The 22,104-nt window shown below is 47.5% G+C and overlaps 1 protein-coding gene across 6 annotated transcripts in view; it reads left to right on the top strand.

Moving 5' to 3' along the window:
- Window positions 1–760: 760 nt before the first annotated feature.
- The window catches only part of CCDC30 (coiled-coil domain containing 30), a 137,635-nt gene continuing 116,291 nt past the window's right edge, over window positions 761–22,104 (top strand). For 4 of the 6 annotated variants that reach the window (XM_037881282.2, XM_043531647.1, XM_037881284.1 and 1 more), the window contains exons 1-3: window positions 761–877; window positions 3,954–4,136; window positions 8,375–8,495. In XM_037881282.2, the coding sequence (XP_037737210.1) occupies window positions 776–877; window positions 3,954–4,136; window positions 8,375–8,495 (406 nt within the window). In that variant the 5' untranslated portion in view covers window positions 761–775. Of the gene's footprint in view, window positions 878–1,939; window positions 2,106–3,953; window positions 4,137–7,481; window positions 7,554–8,374; window positions 8,496–22,104 lie in introns of those variants that run through there. The other 2 variants (XM_027830990.3, XM_043531648.1) reach the window with 2 other exon arrangements.

Here is a 22,104-nt window from a genome sequence, read left to right on the forward strand (position 1 = left end):
GTGATGGTGTCCCCTGAATAGATATGTGGGCACAGTTGGCAACGGGCTTTGTTGCAAGGATAGATTCCTGGTTCGTGGTTCTGTGGTGTGGTGTGTGGTTGCTGGTGAGTATGGAGGGCAGGATGAGGGTGACACTGAGACCATGGGGCTACTATTGATGCTGGAACAAGGGAGTACGGGAGGTGCAGCCACACCCCCTGGCCTGAAGTGGTTTCCATCATATAGAGGGTTTACAATTTGGTTCAATGGCTCTCAGTACCCCACTCAACAGAGTGTTCCAGTGCCCCTGGGGGCTACAGCTGTTAGCTCTGCCTACAGCTCGATTGGTTCAATTATATGATTTAAAAAATAAATTAGTTACTTCCTGTAAACATAGCACAATGCAACCCATTCCTGGCTGGGGCCTTATTACTCAAAGGGAAACACTTCCTACTCCTGTGCTGGCAGAGAAGGGATGTGTTGGGTGCCCCCAGGAGCTGCATGACCCTCAGCGTGAAGGAGGCTGAGTTGGGGACTGGGACCAAATGTCCCCGGGGCATGGGACGGGGCAGCGCATTCGGAGCAGAGCTATGGGGGGGACGGGCCGTCTGACCCAAGGGGGCTGGGCTCGAGCCCCGACACGCAGGGGGGTGGAGGCTGGAGCCAAAAGCAGGGTGCGGGGCCAGCTGATTGTGGCAGACTGAAGCGGGACGACCTTGACCCCTCAGCCTGAGAATGGTTCGGCCCGTTGCCATGACTCCCGCCGCTCAGACACAGAGCTTCCCGTCCCGTTGCCATGACTCCCGTAGCCCCGCCCCCCGCTGTCCCTAGCGCCGTTCCAGGGGCCCGAGCGGCCCCGGCTGCCTCCCGCTCCCGCCGCATGGAGGAGCCCGCGCGGGTGAGTGACAGCGACTGGCCCCGGCCGCCACGAGCCCTCAGCCGGGACCGGGGGCCCCTCCGCGGTGCGGCCCTCAGGCCTTTCCCCGTGGGAGCCCAGCTAACGGAGAGCCCCTCGGACCCCCCGCCAGCCCCGGCCTCTCGCCGCCCCCCCGGACCGCCCCGGCCTCGCGCCGCCCCCTCGGGCCCCCGCCAGCCCCGGCCTCGCGCCGCCCCCCCCGGTCCCCCCCGCCAGCCCCGGCCTCGCGCCGCCCCCCCGGCCAGCCCCGGCCTCGCGCCGCCCCCTTGGGCCCCCGCCAGCCCCGGCCTCCCGCCGCCCCCCCGGGCCCCCCCCCCCGGACTCCCCCCAGCCCCCTCGGGCTCGCCCGACCCCGGCCGCGCGCTGCACCCGGACCCCCTGCCCCCGGCTGCACCCCGCTCTCCCTGGGCCCCTCCAGCCCTGGCATTGGCTGCCCCCGGACCCCTGCCCCTGGGTGCACCCTGCCCTCCCCGGGCCCCTCTGGCCCTGGCATCGCGCTGCACCCGGGCCCCCTGCCCCAGCAGCACCCCGCCCCTTCCGGCCCTGGCATTGGCTGCACCCGGGCCCCCTCGGGCTCTCCCAGCCCTGGAATCACACTGGCCCCGGGACCCCTGCCCCTGGGTGCACCCTGCCCTCCCCGGGCCCCCTCGGGCTTCCCCGCCCCTGGCATCGCGCTGCACCCGGGCCCCCTCGGGCTTCCCCGCCCCTGGCATCGCGCTGCACCCGGGCCCCCTCGGGCTTCCCCGCCCCTGGCATCGCGCTACACCCGGGCCCCCTCGGGCTTCCCCGCCCCTGGCATCGCGTTGCACCCGGGCCCCCTTGGGCTTCCCCACCCGTGGCATCGCGTTGCACCCGGGCCCCCTGCCCCCGGCAGCACCCCGCCCCTTCCGGCCCTGGCATTGGCTGCACCCGGGCCCCCTTGGGCTCTCCCAGCCCTGGCATTGCACTGCCCCTGGGACCCCCGCCCCGGCATTAGCTGCACGTGGGGTCCTCCGGCCCTGGCATCACCCTGCAAACACACCCACCCCGCCCCCATGTCTGACTGCGGCCAGCCCTGGGCTCCCTGCCGGCTCCAGGGTTCCCAGAGCTGTGGGCTCTTCCGGCACCTGTTACAGGGGTCCCGGCCTGCCCATCACTCTTACAGACTTGCCAAGCTCTGTGTGGGTCCAAAGTGTGTCTCTCTCCCCAGCAGAAGTTGGTCCAATACAAGGTATTACCTCACCCACCTTGTCTCGCAGATAACTTTGTTGTCAGCTGGTTCAGCCCTTCGCTGGCGCTGCCCCTTGGCATCACTCCAGCCCTGGTGCTGAGTGTTCCGGTTCTTCTGCTCTCCGCTCCCTGTTCCCTCCAGGTTTTAATCCATTTCACTGCTCCCCTCGAGGTTACTGTGCATTTAACCAGGGACAGCTGCCATCACATGTGGACTAGACTGGCCTTGTTTGCGTTAAGGGCAAAATGATGCCTGACGTTGGGCTAGATAGGAAATGTCTAATTTAAAACATTTTCTAGAAGGATGGGTTTTTCCAGTCTAGACAAAGCCCATGTGGGCCTTGACTGAAGCGGGTAAGTGGGCTGCAGCAGCTAAACCTGGAGAAGGTAGGCTGAGTGAAACACATGGAAGTAATTTATATCAGCCCCATTTAACAAGGGACTGTGACCCCCATGTATTCATAGAATCACAGAACTGGAAGGGACCTTGAGAGGTCATCTAGTCCAGCTCCCTGCACTCAAGGCAGGACTAAGTATTGCTCAAGAACATTTTGAACAACTGCCCAAATTTTAATGTAGAGCTGTCTCTGTAGCAAATAGATATAGGTATTTGCTAGGTGAGGCTTAGGTATAAGTTACTAAGTAGTGCAAGAAGCCTGCAGTCTTCAAAGACTAGTAGCTTAGCCAGATTGAAGCATAAGGCCCAAAAGCCTTAGCATAAGTCTTAGCATAAACAGCTAACCAGGAGTAACCCTGGATCATAAGATATCATAAGATAGAATGTTGTAATGAACAAGTATGACTAAACTGATAGGTAACTGCTGGATGCCAGTTGATTCTAGTTTTGGATATTTTAGGATAGGAACATCGGTAGATGTTCAACCACAAGAAGGCGATGGCAACCAATTGACATATATGCTAATAAGCTTGAGGTAAATGGCATAATAACATATATATGATAACTATATCAGGGGAAAGCACCCTCAAAATTATTGGGGTGAGGAAGTTTAACTATGGATAGAGGATGCCGGATATCTTTATGAATATTCATGGCTGCCATGTAACCCTATAATAGCCTACCCTCTTGGGATCTTCTTGGCATGCCAGAGGTAGGACCACTCGTGGCTCACCTGTCTCATTGATCATAGATATCCACAAGGGATGGTGAGGGTATACAAATGCTCTGCTGCAGGACGTCTCAACCATTCTGTATTATCTCTACCCATTTTGCTGGATTGGAGAGTTTGTGATTTTGCTGATTGTCTTAAAAAACCATTACAAAGTCAAGAGGCCTGTGCATGTCTTTCGCATGCACATCAGGGTCCTCACAGTAACTCTGGGTCTGATCTTGAAGCAGAACCCTTCCAAACCACAGAATGCTAACTTGGGAATACTGATTAACATACAATCAATAGATCAGGCAACACCTGTCTTTCTTTAAAATTTCCAAAATCGATTAGCTGGGAGCTGCTATCAGCCATCATTAAGTGATTACAGAAATCCTTGAGTTTTGGAATAGAATCCAAACAATTATATGGTACGTGAGTCTGGTCATCTCTATGGTATATTTTTGTATCACTTCCCATAACAGGACATAAGGGCAAGGATCCTCACATCCCAAATCCCTCTCATCAAACAAGAGTCATCAAATTTGATATGATTAAATGCCTTTGGGAGTCATATGATTCCATCACATTAGTTTTATTTGTTTTCTGCACTGCCATTAAGTGCACATTAATTACAACTTAACTTTTACTGGTTCAGAAATATTATGCCCACACAAATCTTTCCCAGGAGGAAATGTTTTAGATGTTTGAGTAGGTTACATTTTGATGATTTATTCCGACAGGAAAAAGTACAGGTGGAAGACATACTTGAGAGGCTCAAGGAAGAAGGAATCGACCCTTCAGCTTCTGCAGATGAACAACTTTGTTATGTTTGGCAATTATTCCTGCGTAATGAAGACAAGTTACGGTCTGCTAGTCAGGACTTAGAGGACCTTAGACAACAGCAAGCAGAAGAAATGAGAGAGGTAAGAGCTAATTGACATTAGAGTAATCTTCATGAATATTTGTGCTTTCCATTATGATTTCACTTTTAATCAGTTACTGATCCAGGAGAGGACCTTCCCTCTTATCGCATGACTGCTTACTTTGCTTAAGAGCTTTTGGTGAGGGACCTTGTTAAAGGTTTTCTAAAAGGCCACATACGCGATATCCACTGGATCATCCTTATCCACATGTTTGTTGACACCCTCAAAGAATGCTAATGGATTGGGGAGGCATGATTTCCCTTTCCCAACAAATCATGTTCAGCCATGTGTCTGATAATTCTGTTCTTCACTATTGTTTCAACCAATTTGGCTGGTACTGAAGTTAGGCTTACTTGCCTGTAATTTGCCAGGATCGCCTCTGGCGCCTTTTTAAAAAATTGGTGTTTACGTTAGCTATCATCCAGTCATCTGTTACAGAAGCTGATTTAAATGATAGATTACATACCATACTTACTAGTTCTGCAATTTCATATTTGAGTTCCTTCAGAACTCTTGGGTGAATACCATCAAGTCCTAGTGATTCATTACTGTTTAATTTATCAGTTCATTCCAAAATCTCCTCTATCAACACCTCAGCCTGGGACAGTTCCTCAGATTTGTCACCCAGAAAGAATGGCTCAGGTGTGGGAATCTCCCTCAAATCCTCTGCAGTGAAGACTGATGCAAAGAATTGATTTGGCTTCTCCATAATGGCCTCGTCTTCTTTGAGTGACCCATTAGCACCTCAATTGTCCAGTGGCCACCCACATTGACTGTTTGGCAGGCTTCCTGCTTCTGTTGTATTTAAAGAATTTTTTGCTGTTAGTTTTTGTGTCTTTTGCTAGTTGCTCTTCAAATTCGTTTTTGGCCTGCGTAATTATACTTTTACTCTTGACTTGACAGAGTTTATGCGGCTTTCTATTTTCCTCAGTAGGATTTGACTTCCAATTGTTAAAGGATGCCCTTTTGTCTCTATGAGCATGGTTTGTTATCAGGATAAAATTAAAAATGGATTCATTTTAATGATCTGATCACTCAGTGCTAGTTAGCCGTGGATTGCATACGAATTACTCTAAATTAGGGATAATAGTGCTTTTTTACTGATCTAATGGATAATGTCAAAATGTATTTAGAAAGATTACAAAGTCCAGCATAGGTTTAAGCAGCAGGAGTTCAATTAGTTGCTGGGCATTTAGCTATCTTACTCTCTGTGGCACCTCCAGTTAAGTGTCCAGAGTCACCTGACAGTTTGGTATAGATAACATTGGGCAATATTTCTGTGATGTTACCACTTTCCTGAATACCCAAGAAATGAAGGAAAGCATTGCTGTAAACTAGGAAATACAGGGTTAAGGTACACGCCCACATTATCATAACTCTGCCCTCTTTGAGCGTTGTTCCATATCACACATGCTCGTCTCTGCCTTTTCACTGCAAAGGAAAAGAGCTACCTGCACCTGCCTTGCACTCAAACACTTAGCCTACTCTCCTGACAGAATACTGCACTTGTGAAATTAAACTACTAATTCACATAGGATACCATTTAAACCTATACTTTCCCTTACCCATCATTAAACCTATGGACTGCTCTCATATCCCACCCTACTGACAATTCCTGGGGGAAGGCACAGGAGAGGAGTGGAGCAGATGTCTTGAGACAACGTACACAATTTTGCAATAAGATGATGCAGGCTACATTCTCAAGATACACATACCTGCCTTTCCTTTATTCGCACATACGGACTGGGCCCCAAATCAGTCACAGCTCTGTGGTGTGCCTCAAACGAATTCCCATCTCCTCAGCTCAAAAACACACTTCTACCAACTTGCCCCACCAATACCTCCACCATTCAAACCATTCACTACAACTACAGCTCTCACACTGAATACAGCTGCAGTGCATGAAGTAACTCCCAGTGGCAGCTGCAAGCTTGAGGATGGGGACAGAGTTAAGGGTACATGGGCATATTCTTTTACTTTGTATTTCCTGGTTTTCTGAAGTTTGAGTTATGTTGAACTTGACGTTCTGGAGCTGTTCCTGGGAAGCCTTAACTCTTTGTTCACAAAGGGTTTTTGTTTTGGTTTTTTTACCATTTAATTAACACAGGAGAAATTAAAAACAAAAAGCTTTGTGTTAAGCTCACGGGTTTCAAAGTGAGGAAGTGGCTATGGAAAATGGCACTCGTGGAAAAGTCCAAGGTTGTGACTCATTTAATTCCATATAAAAAGTTTGTGCTGTTGACAAGTACAAGATGGCTGTAACAGCCCCACAGATCACTCTGGGCATTGAAAATCAATGGTTCTTTCCATCTCGCACATAGCCTAATTAGAGGAGCAAGCTGGTCAGAACTCCATAGTTAAGGCTGCAATCAATGTTCCATTATAAGGCTTATTTTTACTCCCTATATGTGGGTGATCCCCATTCTGCTTTGAATGGGAATTGTACATATGGACCCCTATTCTTGGCACAAATATGGCCTGGCCTACATGCTCAGAATCTTCTAGAATGTATCACCCACTGGGGCCACTCACTCCTCATCTTCTCCTTTTACGTGGGGTTTGGCGGGTGGCTCTAAACCCACTTCAACTCCTTCTGGCCGCCAAAGCTGCAGTTTGATTGGAGTATAGTTCAGGGTCAATGCTCCCCCCATCAGTTCTGTCCTTTTGGCTGCCTCTTTGCGTCCTGTTTTTCATAGTTAGCTAGCTAGTAACTTAAGATTTTGTGTGTTTAAAACACGCACACAGATACACACAAAAAGGCGCATGCACACATGCATATGCACACACCGGGTTTTTTGGTGTCCATGCCATTGTGCGCCTCCCTAGGCTATTTCCCTTTCCCTTGTGACACTCTTTGCCTCACAGGAACACCTGCACCCCCATGTTTATCCTTATACAATGATTGTGTGGTATCCAGTGCAAAGTTTGTCATGTTGGATGTCTTTGGAAGGCTCATGATGCACTGAGCATTGTTGTTATAGTAATGTTATAGGTTGTAATTTCATGTATATAGTTATGAGGCTGAAAATTTGTCCTCATGGCTTAAAACAAGCCCAGGCAAAACTCTCCAGGAACAGAGGGGCAGTTCACACCTCATCAGGCCATGTATGGGACAAACCCAGTCTAGCCTCACAGGAACAAAACACACTGGCCTGGGCAGCAGCAAAGGATCTGTTGGACTCTCGAGTGAGTCAGTCCCCTTCTCTTAGACAGTTTGGGACTACGATAAGTTAATGCTCACCTGACCCTGGGCGGGGGGGCGGGCGCAAAGCCAAGAGGGAAAAAAGAACATGATAAAAGGGATGTTTGCCATCCTCTTCCTCTCTCTTCCACCTCCGTCCACAGACATCACCACCAAGCGACTGAAGCGCTGATCGAAGGGGAGAGCCTGGCTGAAGGGCAACCAGCCAGCCTGTGGTGAGAAGCATCTAAGTTTGTAAGGACACTGAAAGTGTTGAGATCAGCTTATAATGCGTTTTGCTTTTATTTCATTTGACCAAATCCAACTTGTGCTTTGACTTATAATCACTTAAAATCTATCTTTTGTAGTTAATAAATTTGTTTGTTTGTTCTACCTGAAGCAGTGCATTTTGTTTGGAGCATGTCAGAAACTCCCCTTGGGGTAACAAGCCTAGTGCATATCAATTTCTTTGTTAAATTGACAAACTCATATAAGCTTGCAGGGTACAGCAGGCATAACTGGACACTGCAAGATGGAGGTTCCTAGGGTTGTGTCTGGGACTGGAGATATTTGCTAGTGTCATTCAGTTGCACAATCCAAGCAGCTTACATGCCCAAGGCCGTGCGTGAACAGCCCAGGAGTGGAAGTTCTCACAGCAGAGCAGGGTAAGGCTGGCTCCCAGAGTCAAGGATTGGAGTGGCCTAGCAGATCACCGGTCCAGATTACACCAGGGGAATGTCACATCCCTAATGTTGGGCCTTTCAGTCGATTTTAGTGACCCATCAGGAGAGAGAAATGAATAGAGTCTTTGTAGTCACAAAATCCTTAAACATTTAAAGAACACAAAGAAATGCTTCTCTGTGAGTGTTTCATTTCTTCCTGGCAGAAGTGCATTGGGGTGCATACTGTATGCACAAATAAATTGGTTAGTCTCTAAGGTGCCACAAGTACTCCTTTTCTACAAGGGTACTGTGTGAGCTAGTGATGCTAATGACTTGTTTGTAAATGAAAGTCACACATCCAAAGTTTGAAATCTTGTTGCTCTCTTTGTTTCTAGGTGGAGCATTATGTGGGCCATGTCCGTAGTCTCACAGCAGAGCGAGACGCTTTCACCACTGAGTTTGAAAAAGAAAATGAACAACTCAGAATTGAGTTTACACAACTGCAACTCCAGCAGGGTAATCCCTCTCTCCTTTCTCTGAAAGCGCTTCGGTATTTGTGCTGTAACATATGTCAGGGGCTAGAGGTTATTCAGGGAAGCGGGTTGAGTGCTGCCCTGCAGGAAACAAGAGTGATTTCTTCTTCTACTTTAAGAACTAGATGTTATAGATAAGTCTGTGTAATATACAATTATCTAGGTAGACAGAATGTATGTATAAATTAGAATCACAGAATATCAGGATTGGAAGGGACCGCAGGAGGTCATCTAGTCCAACACCCTGCTCAAAGAAGGACCAATGCCCAACTAAATCATCCCAGCCTGACCTTAAAAACCTCAAAGGAAGGAGATTCCACCACCTCCCTAGGTAACGCATTCCAGTGCTTAACCACCCTTCTAGTGGAAAAAGTTTTTCCTAATATCCAACCTAAACCTCCCCCACTGCAACTTGAGACCATTACTCCTTGTTCTGTCATCTGCTACCACTGAGAACAGTCTAGATCCATCCTCTTTGGACCCCCCTTTCAGGTAGCTGAACGCAGATATCAAATCCCCCCTCATTCTTCTCTTCCTCAGAATAAACAATCCCAGTTCCCTCAGCCTCCCCTCATAAGTCATGTGTTCCAGTCTCCTAATCATTTTTGTTGCCTTCCACTGGATGTTTTCCAGTTTTTCCACATCCTTCTTGTAGTATGGGGCCCAAAACTGGACACAGTACTCCAGATGAGGCCTCACCAATGTCATAGAATCATAGAATCATAGAATATCAGGGTTGGAAGGGACCCCAGAAGGTCATCTAGTCCAACCCCCTGATCATAGCAGGACCAATCCCCAACTAAATCATCCCAGCCAGGTCTTTGTCAAGCCTACATCACCTAGGATGGGACAAAATCACTGTTAGCCCACTTTCTGGTCAGGGATTTACAAGGAAACGTGCTGGGTGTGTGCATCCTGCTGAATGCCAATGAGTGGCACCTAGAGGAAGTTATAGTGGCAAATATTCTCCTGCAGGGCTGGCCAACCTGAGCCTGAGAAGGAGCCAGAATTTACCAATGTACATTGCCAAAGAGGCTCAGTAATACATCAGCAGCCCCCAGCGGCTCCCCCACACCTGCTCCCAGCGTCTCCCACCCACCAGCAGCCCCATGAATCAGCACCTCTCCCTCCCGCCCCACACCGCCCGATCAGCTGTTTCATGGCATGCAGGAGGCTCTGGGGGAGAGGGGTGGGGGAACGGCAGGCTCAGGGGAGGGGGCGGGGTCTGTGGTAGAGCCAGGGCTTGAGCAGCGAGCACCCCCGGCACATTGGAAAGTTGGCGCCTGTAGTTCCAGCCCTGGAGTCAATGCCTATCATAGAATATCAGGGTTGGAAGGGACCTCAAGAGGTCATCTAGTCCAACCCCCTGCTCAAAGCAGGACCAATCCCCAACTAAATCGTCCCAGCCAGGGCTTTGACAAGCCTGATCTTAAAAACTTCTAGGGAAGGAGATTCCACCACCTCCCTAGGTAACGCATTCCAGTGCTTCACCACCCTCCTAGTGAAAAAGTTTTTCCTAATATCCAACCTAAATCTCCCCCACTGCAATTTGAGACCATTACTCCTTGTTCTGTCTTCTTCGACCACTGAGAACAGTCTAGAGCCATCCTCTTTGGAACCCCCTTTCAGGTAGTTGAAAGCAGCTATCAAATCCCCCCTCATTCTTCTCTTCCGTAGACTAAACAATCTCAGTTTCCTCAGCCTCTCCTCATAAGTCATGTGTTCCAGACCCCTAATCATTTTTGTTGCCCTCCGCTGGACTCTTTCCAATTTTTCCACATCCTTCTTGTAGTGTGGGGCCCAAAACTGGACACGGTACTCCAGATGAGGCCTCACCAATGTCGAATAGAGGGGAACGATCACGTCCCTGTACAAGGAGCCACATATTAACTTCTGAAGAGTCGAATGTGGCTCTGGAGCCATAGGTTGGCCACCCCTGCTCTCCTGGGTAGAGTTGCCCACAGAGATCCTTACTGGCTGAGAATTAACGTTGTGTCCCACATGTTAAGAGGTTTGGTGGCTACTGAAGGTAAAACCCACCAGTACCACAGACCAACTGATGAAGTGATTTCACCGCACCCTGAAATGAATGCTCCAGAAACTTGTGGAAACAGATTCAAAAGATGGGGATAGGTTATTGCCATATCTCCTCTTTGCAATCTGTGAGGTATCCCACATGTGCACGGGACTTTCCCCTTATTTTTGTATGGGCAGTGACCACAAGGAGAGTTGGATCTCATAGTTAAGGATGGAAGGGTCCCCCCTCTTGCAGAACCATTATTATGCAGTGCATCCTTCGGATGATGGAAAAACTGGTCACTCTGGGACCTTGAGAATCTAACTAGAGCCTGGTTTCAGAGTAGCAGCCGTGTCAGCCTATATCCGCAAAAAGAAAAGGAGGACTTGTGGCACCTTAGAGACTAACAAATTTATTTGAGCATAAGCTTTTGTGAGCTACAGATGCATCCGATGAAGTGAGCTGTAGCTCACAAAAGCTTATGCTCAAATAAGTTTGTTAGTCTGTAAGGGCCACAAGTACTCCTTTTCTTTTAACTAGAGCCTGTCACAGTTATGGGACAAACTGCACCTCTGAATGCGTCCCCTCTAGGTCTTGGGTACTCACCTCTCTTGGGGTAATTTGACCCCATTTTCCCACTCTTGGATCACTTGGTGGGTTGCAATCCCTCAATGTATCAACCATGATCGCCTCAGCAGGTCTAGCTTAGGCTCAGACCCTGCAGGTCTGTTCCCACTGGGGCTATGACATTGCTTTAAAGCAGGCTGTTTGGTTACAGGACACCAAAGTAATATTTATATAGAAAAAATATTCTCTCTGAAATGCTCATCTTAAAAAGAATACAGCAGCCTTGGATCTGGTGACTAGCAGATTCCCCCCTAACACCAGAATCTCTAGAGAGGGACTGTTTTTGCCACCCCTTTTTTTGGTCTGCTTCAGTTCACCTTGGCACCTCTTGTTCTGCACAGAGCACCTGCCACATTCCTGTGATTCATGGATTATGTGTTAGAACAGCTGGGCTCACAACCAGCCCAAAAAGTGCAGATTCAGGAACCAAGAATAAAATACCTAAGCTGCTAGGTTGGGAATGGATGCATTCAGCCCTTGAAGGCCATGGTAGAGGCTCTGAAGAATCAGTTAGTTTCTACCACAAAGAAGCAACTGTGGGCACTTCTGGCAGTTAGCAGGATATTACAGGCTATATGTACCCCAGTTTGCTGTCCTAGAGACTCCATTAACTGAACTGATGAAGCAGTTGTTGCCAAAACTGGTGAATGGGACTGATCAGCTTGAAAGAGGCCTCAGTAATTTGAAAGACATTTTATGCTCCCAGACTATAATGTTACACTCCCCGATTCTGATCACTCATTTGTGTTACAACTAGGTTTGAGGGCTGTTCTCTCACAAGAGTTTGAAGGGGAGCATTCTGTCTTATACTAAAGTCACAAGCTTTTTGCTTGGAGAAACTCTGAGTTCCACCACCAAGGAATGCCTAGTAGTTCAGAGGGCAGTGGGTATGCTACATTACTACCTCATGGGTAGTCACTTTAGTTACTGGTCACATGCCTTTATGGTGGTTCGAAGCTATGAAAGACATAAACAGTGGAATCACCTGCTGGTACTGGCCCTACAGCCCTTTGTCCTTCCGGCCTGGTACCAACCTGGGGAAACTAATGCAATTTTTTTCCCCCTGGGTAAAGTCTGGAGAGCAGGACCATGGGATTGCTCTGAGGAGAGTGTAAAAGTATGGTGGTGTGTAATGGTATAGTGGCCCTTTAAAGTCAGAGGGGAAGTCCTAGGCAGGGCAGGCAGACTATCCCATTCCAGGAGTTCTGGGGCAGATAGACCCAGGGAAGGATTGAGACAGATGCTGAGAGAGAGGGTATGGTCTTGGGGTCACAGCTGGTATCTGGGAAAACCACAGGCTACTGTTTTGTTTAGGGCCTGGGGCCAGGAGCCTTGTAGTATGTGGGAAGGAGGGGGCAGAGCTCTCTTCTCTCAGCCAATCAGGATGGGTTCTGGGAAGGAGGGCAGCATATAACCTGCCTCTTTCCTCCTCATAAGGGAGAGAGACTCTGGTAGGAAGAGGAGGGTCTGTTAACCTCTCCCAGGCTTGGAAGTGGGAGAATGAGGGCTGGTGTACACTACAGGGGGGGAATGGGGGGGAGGAGGAAATTGATCTAATTTACGCAACTTCAGCTACATGAATAACATATTTCAGAGTAACAGCCGTGTTAGTCTGTATTCGCAAAAAGAAAAGGAGTACTTGTGGCACCTTAGAGACTAACCAATTTATTTGAGCATAAGCTTTCGTGAGCTACAGCTCACTTCATCGGATGCATACTGTGGAAAATACAGAAGATGTTTGTTTTTATACACACAAATCATGAAAAAATGGGTGTTTATCACTACAAAAGGTTTTCTCTCCCCCCACCCCACTCTCCTGCTGGTTATAGCTTATGTAAAGTGATCACTCTCCTTACAATGTGTATGATAATCAAGGTGGGCCATTTCCAGCACAAATCCAGGGTTTAACAAGAAAACAAACATCTTCTGTATTTTCCACAGTATGCATCCGATGAAGCGAGCTGTACCTCACGAAAGCTTATGCTCAAATAAATTGGTTAGTCTCTAAGGTGCCACAAGTACTCCTTTTCTTTTTATGAATAACATAGCTGAAGTTGACGTACTTAAATCTATTTACAGCAGTGTCTTCACTGTGGTGTGTTGACAGGAGACGCTCTCTCATCGATTTCTCCTTGCACGTTTCTTTGACGTGGAGTAGCGGAGTTGACGCTAGAGCAATGGGCAGTCGATTTATTGCGTTTATACTAGACACAATAAGTCGACCCCTGCTGGATCGATCGCTGCCCATAGATCTGGCCGGTAGTGTAGACAAGCCCTAAGACCGAGCTGCTTTGACTTTGCTTCCAAGCTGTGGAGGAGCACTGTGAAAACGGCACCCCCTCAGGGATTCCTGGTGAGAAAAGAACATTATGTTGTTGTAACCCTTCTGCCCGTCAGAGTTGGGAGCAACAAGGGCCGGGTTCAATATCTAGGGGATCCATTCCAATAACACAATGCAAACCGACTTGAGCCCCCACCCAGTGACCTGGGACAAATATATGCCACTCCCACTGGGCGCCTCCAAGAGGCAATACTTCCCCTCTTGCAAGCACATAGTCTGAGTGTAGCAAAAAGCCTTTTAATAACAGAGAAACAATGTGGCATTATGTTGGGGAAACACCACCAACAGGATTCATAACACAACCCATGAGCAAAAAAACCCACCCCAAGCAAATTGGGGCATGCCCTTTCCCTTTGGTTCTTGAGTCCAGCAACCCCAAATCACCCAAAGTCCCAAAAGTCCAATGACCCAAAAGTCTCTGTCCCTGGTCAGGGCAGCCCCAGAGTTTGAAAGTTTATCTGCAGAGCTTTACCTCCCAACCTGGGTGGAGGTGGGAGGGGGAGAGAGAGAGCGGTAAGTGGCACCTTACATGATCTGAAGCTGACCGCCCCACAGCTCCATAGGCCTTTGCTCCACTCTGCTCCACGAACTGCTTCGCTCGGCTCTGCGGCCCACAAGCAGCGCCCACCATCCCACGAACTGCTCCACTCCACGTCTTACAAGCAGCTCCCACTGTCCTATGAACTGCTCCACCAGCCTGTCCACAAGGCACTCCAGCCATCCCGCAAACTGCTTCATAATATATCTTTAGGCTCCATTAGCCCAAAGTGAGCTCAGCAGTCTGTAACTAGACTCCTAATGGAATCAAAATTAGCTCTGATATTCCACAGTAGAGAGAGAAGGAAGTGCAATTAGCATGTAAGGCACACCCCACCCCCAAGTATTAATACTTGTCCCCAGCCTCTCTCAATTCACAGAGTTTTGGAACCCATAACCCTTGCCTAGCGAGTGCCACTTCGTTGATGGTGAGTCCCTCCATCATAACAAAAGGCCAAGTACAGTTCCAAGCACAGTTCCCATAATCAGGGTAATAACAATTTATTCTTCATGCCCCAATAACAGAGACACTGGGGATCCCACAGCAGCCAAAGTGACCATTTGGGCAGCTATGGCCTCATTCTAGGCAGGGTGGGTGTCCCTATGCAAATGAGATCAGCCCCTGAAGTTCTTTTCCACAACTTGCCACACCTCACCACCAGATGTCAGGGTGGAGCTCATCCTGACACTGCTTACATCCTGATGGGTTCTCCCCCCACTTGCCCCCAAAGTTTTGTTTGTTTGAGAGGCCTTTGCAGCCAGTTTCAGCAGAGCTGGGAGGAGGTAGTTTACAGGCCAGCTGGGAGAGGCTGGCTCAGGGTCACAGTGTACTACAAGAAATGAGTTTTTATAAAAACCAATCAGAAAGTTTCCATAATTTAAAAAATGCCAATGAAAACAGTTGTTATTAAACGAGTAAATATTCCCCTGCAGGATTTGAAGCCTCAACATTGCAGTACTATACTAAGGACTGGATATTCAGGAGGTCAGACTGGATTTCAACCTTTTTTCATTTGCGGACCCTTAAAAAAATTTCAAATGGAGGTGTGGACTCCTTTGGAAATTCATCCTGTGGTCCACAGACCCCAACCGTAAAAGTCTTAAGCTGAAAACTGACTGAACAGAATTCAGCTATAAATGCTGCATGAGCTCAGCACGGCATTTGACACAGTGCGAGAAAGGGTGCTAAACTGTGGGCTTCTATGGGAATGACAACACTGCCAAGGTTTTGACCCATGGATGGAGATATTCACAGACTTTCATTGATCAGAAAAACAGAATGCCTTTTCTGGGATCTGAAACTTTATTTTTATAGGCACTTTTTGCAGACCCCCTTAGACATAGTTTGTGGACCCAGGGGTCCACAGACCACAGGTTGAAAACCACTGGACTAGATGATCTAATGGTCCCTGCAGGCCTTAAACTCTGTGATTGCCATAATCCAATCTGAACAAAATGTAAAAAGTGAATAAACAGCATAAATAGTAAGGAAATTGGATTTCTAGAATTCTCTCACTTTTTACTATTCTAAAGCTTTATTAGTGATATTCTCTAAATTAAAAAAATACATAAAATTGACTCACCCTGCCCTGGTTGAGTATCACCAGCAACAAGGGTTGGAAGTATTTCTGCATTACTGGGCAGAGCTAAGGTTGTGTGTTCTCAGTTTATATTTGGAATTTTGTAACTTTTAAGCACTTGTTTTCTGAACCTTGTACTAAATTAACTGTAGGTTTATTTGCTTGGAATTTACCCTGTCTTTATATTTCTTGCTGTGCTTTTTGATATTCACTCTGAGTTGTTTAGTACTTGAAAATCAAGGGCCAAGACTTTAAAAATTGATTAGTGATTTTGAAAGCCCAATGTGACACCTTGAAGGGCCTGATTTTCAAAGAGTGGGTGCTCAGCCCTCTCTGAAAATTGGGCCTTTTTAAGGTGTCTCTGGGCACCCAAAATGTCACTTTTAAAAAGATCTTGTTCACCAAGTCTTTAAATGGATTAGTGACCTATGGCCATGGGATTGCAACTCTATCTTGCTGAGAATATTTTCACTGAATTGGTATTCCCTCCCCTGTCTTTTCTCCACTAGATGGCAGACAAACAACATAAATCTAGGTTTTAGAGTAGCGGCCGTGTTAGTCTGTATTTGCAAAAAGAAAAGGAGTACTTGTAGCACCTTAGAGACTAACAAATTTATTTGAGCATAAGCTTTCGTGAGCTACAGCTCACTTCATTGGATGCATTCTGATGAATCTAGTAGATGATAACACATCTTTCTCTCTTCTCATTGTGACTTTGCTTCCATCATGTGAATGGATGGCGTTCTTGCTTTTTAAGATTTCCAAGGGTGTTAGTATTAGGCTGTGAGTAGGAAGCCATTTGTGTAACCAACAGAGTGAGCCAAACTTCTATCAGTGGGTTAATTTTTGGGGGGGAGGGCGGGCTTGCTGGTTTATGTGCAGAATTCCCCAGAAATCTGTGTGGATTCCAGTTAAACTGCAGTTTTACCTAGTTTCTATATATTTCTTTTTGGGAGAGTGTTATCAGCGGCTTGGGCTGCGATGTCACTGTCATGCAAATAATTCTTATGTATGGAAACTATTATGCAATCTTAATTAAAGCAGTTGCTGCAGCTCCTGGGATATTTATTGATAACATGCACTCACTGTCTAAGCCTGCATTGACATCAGTAAAACATAATTAAAATCAATGTTGTCCACATACTGCCAGTAATTGTCAGTATCTAGACCAATCCACAAAACAATGCCAGCTTGCTACAACTGCCATTCCCACCCCATTCCTATAAACACTGCTTTACCACCTAGTTTCCTCCAGCAACAGCTGGAGCAAATGGATGATCCTGACTCCGTTCTCTGGAGCTCCAACAAGAGTTCCAAGCTCCAGCGTCCTCTACACAGTATGCCTGGCTCCCACAGACTGTAACCAGACCACAGATCAGTCAAGTATATTAAAAGCTTCCAGACAGTCGTAGAGCTACTTCTGCACAACTTTTTCTCTCTCCTTCACCAAATGGAAGGCCCAAGACAGGGCAATGGTTAGAATGAGACAGTTCCACTGGTCTACGCTGTATAGATATTCTCACTAAGGCCATGTCTATACGTACAGAGCTGCTGCCGTCTGGTGAAGACGCTCTGTGCCGACAGGAGAAAGCTGTCCCGTCAGAATAAAAACCCACCTCCACGAGCAGCATAAGTTATGTCTCCTGTCGACATAGCGCTGTGCACTCAAACACTTATGTTGCTCTGGGGTTGGAATATTCACACCCCTGAGTGACGTAAGTTTGCCAACTTAGGCTGTAGTGTAGATATCACCTAAGAAGACAGCTTGGCCTTCACCTTAGCCATGACATATACTGCAAAAAGTCTTTGCCACAACCAGCTAAACTAAACAATGCTTCTCCTGACGAGTGCAGGTCTCTCTGTTTGTCAGATGCTGTACCCAAAGATGCTGTGAACATGGGACCTGTGATAGCCAATGATAAAATGATGACCACAATGGCCTGGTAGATCAGCTGCAGTATTTTCCTGCAGAGAATTCTGAAACCAGAGTACTCCTAGACAGTCTGAGAGCAGAGCAAGGCAATCAGTTCTGCTTTGAGAGGAGTTGGGTAAGACCAGATCTGTGCACAAAGGAGATGGTGTGCTGACCATGACAAGGTCCAATCCCAGCCCATAAGTATGATCCAGAGTACACCCACCTCTGTATACTGGGCCAATAAACACATGGAGTGCACCACTAAGCAGACAAGTCTTGAGATGCCGAGTTAACTTGCAAGAATCAGAATGGACGTTCCCATCACCCAGGACAATGGTCTCACTTCATTGGTGGCCACAAAACAGCCATAAGGATCCTGCCCACACTGCCCTGGGCATAACCCTAGCATAGGGGTCCTCTTTGGCAGTCACAGAGCTAGCCAGTGTCTCTGCACCCGAACCCTGCAGAAGCCCCTGATACCAGGGGGTATTCTAGGGATGTATTGTGGCATTCCTGTATTACTACACTTTGGTTATTCTCTGGCTGTCACAATGCCCAGAGGGGACATGGCAGTCAGGGTGCAAGTTAGGGGAACACTGAGGGCTTATACTCTTGTCACAAACAGTTGGGTCTTTGCTCACCATATCACTGACCCTGTTGCTGCTGTGAGTGTTAAGGTTTTGCAGTATAGTGTGAGTGCATAGTGGAAGTGTAAGGGAAAGTACTGTGTCAGTGACAGTATCGTACAAGATGGGCAGGTGGTATGGAATGTTTGATAGTTATGCCCTAACTTTGGATTTCTTTGGTTATTAAGGTTTTGGGTGAGTAGAACATTGTACAAAACAAGTATAATGGTCCTCTAACAATGTATTTACCAGGTGATATCACTCACTGGTGAAAATGTAGGGTCTATGTGATACAGCAGAAACTTGGACTCCTGTGTGAAGAAGAGAAATGTATAGAGAAGAAAACGGGTCTTGTAAGTGTAAGCAGAGTCAGGATGAGCTCCACCCTGACACCTGGTGGTGAGGTGTGGCAAGTTGTGGAAAAGAACTTCAGGGGCTGATCTCATTTGCATAGGGACACCCACCCTGCCTAGAATGAGGCCATAGCTGCCCAAATGGTCACTTTGGCTGCTGTGGGATCCCCAGTGTCTCTGTTATTGGGGCAGGAAGAATAAATTATTACCCTGATTATGGGAACTGTGCTTGGAACTGTACTTGGCCTTTTGTTATGATGGAGGGACTCACCATCAACGAAGTGGCACTCGCTAGGCAAGGGTCATGGGTTTCAAAACTCTGTGAATTGAGAGAGACTGGGGATAAGTATTAATACTTGGTGGTGAGGGCCTTGCATGCTAATTGCACTTCTTTCTCTCTCCACTGTGGAATATCAGAGCTAATTTTGATTCCATTAGGAGTCTAGTTACAGGCTGCTGAGCTCACTTTGGGCTAATAGTGCACCAGCACTGAGGCTCCCCTACTACAAGCTGAATTCACCAAAGAGCTGAACTGACTAAGAGCTGGGATCACTGAGTGTTGTGTTAAGTAGTGGGGGAGCCTGAAGATATATTGTGGAGCAATTTGTGGGATGGTGGGAGCTACTTGTGGGATGTAGAGCAGTGTGTGGACGGGCTGGGGGAGCTGCTTGTGGGATGCGGGGCTGGGGGAGTGGAGCCCTATGGAGCTGCGGGGCAGTCAGCTTCAGATCATGTAAGGTGCCCCTTACCTCTCTTCCCCCTCTCCCCCCCGATCTCCGCCCAGGTTGGGAGGTAAAGGTCTGCAGATAAACTTTCAAACTCTGGGGATGCCCTGACCAGGGACAGAGACTTTTGGGTCATTGGACTTTTGGGACTTTGGGTGATTTGGGGTTGCTGGACTCAAGAACCAAAGGGAAAGGACACGACCCAATTTGCTTGGGGTGGGTTTTCGCTCATGGGTTGTGTTGTGAATCCTGTTGGTGGTGTTTCCCCAACATAATGCCACATTGTTTCTCTCTGTTATTAAAAGGCTTTTTGCCACACTCAGACTCTGTGCTTGCGAGAGGGGAAGTATTGCCTCTTGGAGGCGCCCAGCGGGGGTGGTATATATTTGTCCCAGATAACTGGGTGGGGGCTCGAGCCGGTTTTGCATTGTGTTATTGGAATGGATCCCCTAGATATTGAACCCGGCCCTTGTTGCTCCCAACTCTGACGGGCAGAAGGGTTACATAAGAAAATCCCAATAAATGAAAAATAGCTACACTAGAGACTGAGGCAGGTACAAAAATCAATCAAAAGTTCTAAAGCGATAGAGTAAAACAGTGATTCAGTTAGTGGTCTATTAAACTGCCCTTATAACCACAGGAATAAAGCTGTGGCATAGCTTATGTTATCCTCAGGATCCAGCTACTGCTGGCTTTGTGCTCAGTTATTGGTCCTAGGGGGCACCTCATTTAGTGCCTCTCTCCACAGTGAAGTTTCCTGTCCTTGAGGCAGTTTGCAATCCATTTCAACAGCTCTCTTCTAATAGGCTCAGTGTTTTTGTAGGGCAGATCGATTGTTTGTGTGCTGGGGTACCAACAGCTTTTATGAGAGACAACTATGGCATCGTGTTTCCACTGCTCTCATTAGGAGCACATCGCAGTTTGTCTAAAAAGTGAACATGAGAAGATGTAGAGGGGCCTAGCCTAGGAGCCTGCCTATGCATACCCAGTTCAACAATTTAACCATGCCAGTTGTGTAGCACCCCTCCTAGTCTGGGCTCAGTTATACTGGAACAAAAGTGCTTATACTGGCATAGCTTATTGCCATTTGGGGATGGAAATAAATTACACTTGTAGATGGCACCCTTATAGCAGTACAATTCATCCATACTAGGGCTTATACCTGTATAACTATATCAGTAAAAACTCACGCTTCTAACCAAAATAGCTGTGTGTCTGGGTGAGTTATTTTCTTACAAGTCAGATTTCCTGGTTTCCACGGGGCAAATTGCTTCCAAATTCCTGGTTTGCTCTACCTTGCTAATATTTAACTTGTCATTCCTTCTATAACAGTTGATGGGTTTGGAGAGGCCTCCCCTCAGGAGCAGAAGTTTCCTTTGCCCCTCAAGTTTTTTGTCAAGGTCCCCCTTGCAGGCTTCTAGAGGGCCTGCTCCAGCCACCTGCCTAGGCAGATCATTCCTTTGCCTAATTGCCCTCTCTCTTGGGGGAGAGGGGGAATGCATTTCAAATCTATGCATGTAGTATTTCAAGCGATTACACCTTGTTCCACTATGTCAAACCCTGTAAATAATAGCTGTTGCTTTATATTTTTACTTTAGAAATGTACAGACAGTAACTGTAAAATGCCAATCACATTGCTGATTACTAAAAAGAACAGGAGGACTTGTGGCACCTTAGAGACTAACAAATTTATTTGAGCATGAGCTTTTGTGAGCTACAGCTCACTTCATCGGATGCATTGCTGGTTACTGTTATATTATGTGTATTATTGTTGCACTAGGTGTAGTACAAAGGTAAAGAAAACACAGTCCCTGCCCCAAAGAGTTTAAAATCTAAAAATAGTAACTGGGCACCAGTACATGAACTAAAAAGTATATTGTTAGTCTCTAAGGTGCCCCAAGTACTCCTGCTCTTTTTATAAAAGAGGAGCAGCCATTTCTCCACCCCAGGTTTGGAGGCTGCTATTTATGAGTAGTTGGATCTGGGCTACTCCAATCGTACTGCTGGGGCTACTCTGCAGCTGGGCTATTAGGGGAATGCCTGTCTGATATACAAATACCGTAGGAACATAGGAATGGCCAGACTGGTTCAGGCCACTGGTCCCTCTAACCCAGTGTCTTGTCTGAGACAGTGACTACCACCAGTTGCTTCAGGGGAAGGTGCAAGTGAACCCCCATAATAGATGGGGTTCAGCAGGAGTGGGGAGAGATTGCACACCAAAGGGGGAGGTTATGTAGGGTGCAATGAAAGGGGAGATCATGTTGGTGGCCTGGACACTGTGCGCGATGACTAAGGAAAGGGAAGTAGAGACTGGGAGGTGGGGATGGGAGGGTAAGGAGGGAAGTAGAGACCTTGGGGGATGGAAGAGACAGAGAAAAGGAAAGTGAAGGGCACAGAGACCCCCAACACCTCATTATTTCTGCACCTTCTCTCTCTCAATAGCATTTCTCATCCATAAGCCCCAGTGGCCTCTCTGTTTTCAGGCAGACTTGCCATGGTCTATTTGTCTACCCAGTGCAGTGGCCATCTCCGCTGTGTGTGAGCTACCCCATAGTATTCCAAGGTGCTGGCTGGGGCAGTCACGGGGTCATTCCTTTTGGGATGTGGATTCATCCCCCTTCTCCTGGACAAACAAGCTTGGTTTCAGAAGCTTCCCTGAACTGAGAAGCTCTGTCTACACTAGTTTTAAGTCTGAAAAATGCCCCCCCCCCATACTAAAATTAGAGTAGTTCTGGCAGTGATAGCAACAGTGGGGGCCCTAGTATGGACAAGATGCTGGCATTCTTTCCCAAGCAGGGTTAGATAGTGCAGTGCTGAAAACACTGTGGGCCACCTACAGCACCCCCATTATTGCCCCCAAAAGCAGACCTG

The sequence above is a fragment of the Chelonia mydas genome, chromosome 18 (assembly GCF_015237465.2).
Source record: "Chelonia mydas isolate rCheMyd1 chromosome 18, rCheMyd1.pri.v2, whole genome shotgun sequence".
Taxonomy (NCBI): domain Eukaryota; kingdom Metazoa; phylum Chordata; order Testudines; family Cheloniidae; genus Chelonia; species Chelonia mydas.